The following is a 5,841-nucleotide window of genomic DNA, read 5'->3' on the forward strand; positions in this document are numbered from 1 at the left end:
CAGAAATATGGTATTGCGCATCAAGAATTCGTCCCCCACAGCCAAACCGTCAATTTAGAGTTCTACTGCGATGTTTCGAAGCGTTTGAGGGAAGACATTTGGCGAAAGCGACCGGATCTGTGGGGCGCGAATTGGATTCTTCACTGAGCACTCCTCACTCGTGAGTTTCTCACCGAAAACAACATGGTATCGCTTCCGCATCCGCCCTATTCGCCAGATTTAGCACCTGCAGACTTCCATCTCTTCCCCAAGATGAAAACACAGCTCAAGAGTCGCCGTTTTAACACCGTTGTCGAGATCCAGAACGAATCGCAGGTCCTCAACTCGTTTATGGAAAACAACTTCCAGACCGGATTCCAAAAGCGGCAGGAAAGCTGAGACCGGTGTATTACTGCGCAAGGTGACTATTTCGAAAGAGACGATGTTAAAACTTAGGTAAATAAGTTATTTTTCATTAAACATAACTAGTCCGGGAAGTTTTTGATACCACCTCGTGAATGTAGAAAAGCAGTCATAAGCAGAATCGGTTGAGTTATGTCCCTTTACGTTCACGTTGAATGAGGGTGTCAGCTCTTCTAAGAGCGCTTTTAATTGGGCAACTATTGTGTCAATAATTTTGTTATAGAGCATTCTATAATGTTGTTGGGGATCAATAGATTTATTCCTGGATCTCTTAATTTTGATTGCTGCATCGATTCCATATTTTCCATCTAACATATAAAATATTGAAAAACCATTGAGTTTATTTTCGAGCACAGTCCTAGTTTTATTCATATGCTCTTTACAATATACTATGTCCTGTCTTTTAGTTTGAAAGATGTTAAATAAGACATCAAAGAAAGAAAATATGTCATTAAATACTTCTAATGAAAATAAGAAATCAGGAGCTTTTAAATTATGCAAGAATCTAATAACAGAATTTAATGTGGTCTCATCCCATGCTTCAGGATTTTCAATGATGTCTCAAAAAAGGATGATTATGAAATTACAATTTTCTTTTATAATAAGACTGAGATATGAGGAATATTTCCATCTTGTTCCTGTAGCTTTGAGAAATCATTTTTTAACTATGTTATCAAAAGCAGTCCTTTAGATGATTTCATAAAAAATGTACCCAATCAGTTTATTGTAGAAAAAAGAGATCTTGCATTCTTTTATAGCAGAGCATGCTGGCAAGAGAACTAAACTTAGAACATGAGCATGTAATAATTGTGATAGTCGTTGTAGAGACTTTAGTCTCTCTCTATCACCTTTCAACAGCATTATAAATGAAGAGACATTAGAACAATTAACAACATAATAAAAAGGTTTATTTTATGATGATACTTGGTTTCACAATTCCTGTCATTCTGCTTAGCAGCCGCTGATTAAATTGTAGTTGGTAGTGGAAAGTTAAGGGCTTCCTTGATGCCTGCCAGAGAACAGTGTCAAAATGCTTCGTGGAGGAGCAAGGTGTTGTCATGTAGAAGGTCTGAGCTCAACTCGCTAAGATAATGAAAGTAACTGCTTAAGTACGAGTTTTACTACGCATGCGCAACTCGAGGAGCTTCCAGTGGTGAAGTCTCCTGCGCATGCGCAGAATAGTACTTCTTCAATGGTGGCTATAATTTCGCGCCACTACAAGCACAACAATGAACAAAGATCGCACCTTCATATTTCTCTCTTACCTTTGACTGCAACCCATTTAATTGTTCTGCCATTGTAGCAGCACCATCATAGGTATGAGCAATTAAAATTTGTTTGCACACTTCCACATTTCAATGCATTTAAAAACATGTTTAGATAAAGCATTTGCTGGTCGATCTGCACTAACATCATTGAAACTGATAAATCGTTCTTTAATAACACAATCTTTTGTAACATAATGTAAAACAGTTGACACTTGTGAATAGTTTGATACATCAGATGTTTCATCTACAAGGTTAGTTATGAATTTTTCCTGCTTCAGTTCATTTTCTATTTCATCCAACATTACTTTTTGAATTGCATCAAACAAGTCATTTTGAATTCTGTTTGAGAAACCTGAGAAAGCAGGAACTGTATAAAGATGGCTTTCCAATTTTCCATCATATTTACTGATCAAATATAAGAGTTCTTTATAATTTTTAGACACTATTTTCTGAACCTGGCAAAGGTATGCAGAGGGTGCAAATTTTGATTTTGCACCACCTAAAAATTCTAGTGGGTGCAAGTGTACCCCATGCACCTCTTGTTCCTGGGCCCTTGATAATGCATGTTTATTTGGCAAAAAATAAAAATGACCATCCCAAAATATAACAATAACATAGACACAGCTACTCTATATCTCATACATCACAAATAGATACTTTATATAATACACAATGAAAACACAGCTACTTTATATGAAAGTGGGCAGAAAAGATCATAGGCTGACTAAGAAGGAGTGATGCTAGAGCTGTGAAATCTGGCATGCATTAATTTCAACTCTTCTCATTAATAACTGTATTGTTTCTTTCCAGGTAAACTGATATCTGACTGTTCAAAGAAGACTTCAAAACTAGTTAATCCACATATCACAAATACAGCTACTTTATGTTATACAGAAGACAAACACATATATAAAACTAAAAGAAAGGACGTTAGCATTGCATCTAACAAATTCTTGAACAAATACCTAAATTTATAAAACAATCCAACCCATGAAAATATATGCAAACAAAAGGCAATAAATATAATAATGGCTTAAAAGTTTTTTTTTGTTGTTACCTTGATTGTTGAGGAATTGACCAGTCCAAGGATAAACCAATAACATTAGAATCTAATTCTTCAGAACTGGTCAAAGATACATGCTTCTGGTCTTCACCTTCAAGACGATAAAGACATAGTTGACCTTCAGCATCAACCAAGGCAAATGACGAGTGACCGTTAAGATCTGAATGAAACCATTTAATGTCCAATATTCCGGAATGATTCAACTCTTCATCAATGGAGAGCAGTTCCTGAGAGTCTATTAATTTTAGTTGATATACATACAATCTACCAACACGACAGTTCACATTTGAGTTCTCTTCATCCTAGAATAGTAGTAATAATAATAATAATAATAATAATAATAATAATAATAATAATAATAATAATAACAACAACAATGGTTTCAAATTTCGGCACAAGGCCAACAAGTTTGGTAGATGGGGATAGGCGATTACACTGATCCCAGTACTCAGCAGGTATTTATTTTATTGATCCTGAAAGGATGAAAGGCAAAATTGACCCTGGCGAAATTTGAATTCAGAACAAAGACTGATAAAATGCTACTAGACATTGCATATGGCATGCTAATGATCCTGCCAGCTCTTCGTCTTAATAATAATAATAATAATAATAGTAATAATAATAATAATAATAATAATAATGATGGTGATGATGATGACGATGGCGAGGAGGAGAAGAAGAAGAAGAAGAATTCTTTCTAATATAGGCACATGACTGGAAATTTTGACGGGAGGAGTTAGTCAATTGCATTGACTCAACTGCTCAACTGGTATTTTACCAAACCCAAAAGGATGAAGACAAAGTTGACCCCTCAGCAGAATAATAATAATAATAATAATAATAATAATAATAATGGTAAACATATAAAAGCAAATAGCAAAAGTAGGTGATAACATATTTAATGTAGAGGGTCAGGAAATTTTAATTAATTAAAATTATATCCTTAATGATAAATATTATCATTAGCAAAGTGAATAATTAAAGGCATGAAAAGCAAGACGATCCTGGAATTTGAACTAATAGAAGCTAATTATATCCAGTGGGTAGTGTTGATTTTTGGAAATATAGGGACAACCTTGGACATGTTTCAGGCTTATATGACCTTATCAGTAAAGCTTAGCTTAACTGTGACTGCAAGATTTTAGATTGCCTAGAGATATATATAGGTTTTTAAGGAATACATATTGAATAGTGTTAGATCTCAAAAACTGGAGAAAAATACCTAGGGATGTCTGCTGTATGATAAATATAGTGTGAAGTGTAAGCTAATACATACATATGTAACTAAAATTATATCTGTAATAAGGTGTGTGTGTGCAAGCACATGCATGCATGTGTGTGTGAGTGTAAATGTTCATCTCCTTTATGTCTGTTTTTTCCACTCCAGCATGAGTTAGACAAATATATTATTGAGGCATTGTTTTACAACCAGATGTTCTTTCTGTCCCTAACCCAAACCTGTTTTTAAAGTAAGGGATCTCTAATTCCTTCCTTCTTCAAAGGTGCAAAGCCAGTGAATGATTTGTTGGCAGAAGAACTGACAATATCACTGCTTCTTGTTGTTCAGCGATTTTCAGAAAAGTGCAGATGTAAATAAGCACACACACACACATACACACATGTACAATGGCTTTTTTTAGTTTCCCTCTACCAAATTCACTCACAAGGCTTTGGTTGGCCCAGATCTACAGCAGAAGACTCTTGCCCAAGGTGCCACACAGTGAAACTGAACTTGAAATGTTGGGATGGTCACAGCTGGACCGGGGATGAACTGAGGACAAAACAACAACAATAACAACAACTTAGGAGGATCAGTCCATTGCTAGGTGGGGGTGAAGGCACTGTATTGTACATGTAACTGTATGAAATGTGCTAACATAGCCAGATATAAAGATGGTAACAATGACCAAATATAGAGTGAAGCTGGCACAGGAGTGGCTGTGTGGTAAGTAGCTTGCTTACCAACCACATGGTTCCGGGTTCAGTCCCACTGCGTGGCGTCTTGGGCAAGTGTCATCTACTATAGCCTCGGGCTGACCAAAGCCTTGTGAGTGGATTTGGTAGACGGAAACTGAAAGAAGCTTGTCGTATATATGTATTTATATATATGTGTGCGTTTGTGTGTCTGTGTTTGTCCCCCTAGCATTGCTTGACAACCGATGCTGGTGTGTTTATGTCTCCCGTCACTTAACGGTTCGGCAAAAGAGACCGATAGAATAAGTACTAGGCTTACAAAGAATAAGTCCCGGGGTCGATTTGCTCGACTAAAGGTGGTGCTCCAGCATGGCCGCAGTCAAATGACTGAAATAAGTAAAAGAGTAAAACAACAACTTAAACAACAGTAGTAGTAGTAGTAGTAGTAGTAAAAAGTATCACTTTACCTGTTGCTCTGAGCGTTGTAATTCTTCAACGAGTTGATAATTACCAACAAGTAGAACTGAAGAATCTTTACTAACTGGACACCATTCTACTGAATCAGCATAGAACTTGGTTTTAAGGGTCTGAAGTGTTGTAATCATGATTGGCTGTTTAAAATTATTTTTTATTTCATTCTATATTGATTGTAGACAACTGAAATCGATAAAATATATTATTCGATTGATAAAAATGACCAAGAAAATATGTAAGGGTAAAAAGAAATGGAAGGAGAGAGGAAAAGAGAACATAGAGAATGGATGCTCTTCATCCATCCATCTATGCATCTTCTCTCTTCTACTTACCTCATACCTTGACTGTCCACCTAGACACCTCTCACCACTATTTTTATCTCTTCCTAACTCCTCCAAATATCATACCCCACAACTTTCTCTTCTGAAATGTAAAATAGCCATGTGGTTCCTCAACAGCAGTGGTTCTCTACTAGGGTCCATATGGCCCTTCGGGTTCCATATAAGATTTTGTTGCTAAAATTTATGTGCAATAAATTGCTCATAATTCTACAATACACTAAATACTTTAATCTTTATTTTTATCCAGTTCCTGATAATATTTATTTATACAACTACAATAGGACTTTTTTATGTACATTGAATTGAGCGTGATCGTTGCCAGAGCAGCTGTCTGGCTTCTGTACCGGTGGCACGTAAATAGCACCATTTGAGCATGATC

At 36.0% G+C, this 5,841-nt stretch overlaps 1 protein-coding gene across 1 annotated transcript in view; it reads right to left on the reverse strand.

The window, feature by feature from the left end:
* The window catches only part of LOC106877490 (diphthine methyltransferase), a 34,765-nt gene extending 29,428 nt beyond the window's left edge, over window positions 1-5,337 (reverse strand). Inside the window, exons 1-2 of the mRNA XM_014926404.2 lie at window positions 5,115-5,337; window positions 2,728-3,035 (exon numbers count right to left, since the gene is read on the reverse strand). Of these exons, the coding sequence (XP_014781890.2) occupies window positions 2,728-3,035; window positions 5,115-5,252 (446 nt within the window). The 5' untranslated portion in view covers window positions 5,253-5,337. The remainder of the gene's footprint in view (window positions 1-2,727; window positions 3,036-5,114) is intronic.
* Window positions 5,338-5,841: the final 504 nt, after the last annotated feature.

The sequence above is a fragment of the Octopus bimaculoides genome, chromosome 9 (genome assembly GCF_001194135.2).
Source record: "Octopus bimaculoides isolate UCB-OBI-ISO-001 chromosome 9, ASM119413v2, whole genome shotgun sequence".
Lineage (NCBI taxonomy): Eukaryota > Metazoa > Mollusca > Cephalopoda > Octopoda > Octopodidae > Octopus > Octopus bimaculoides.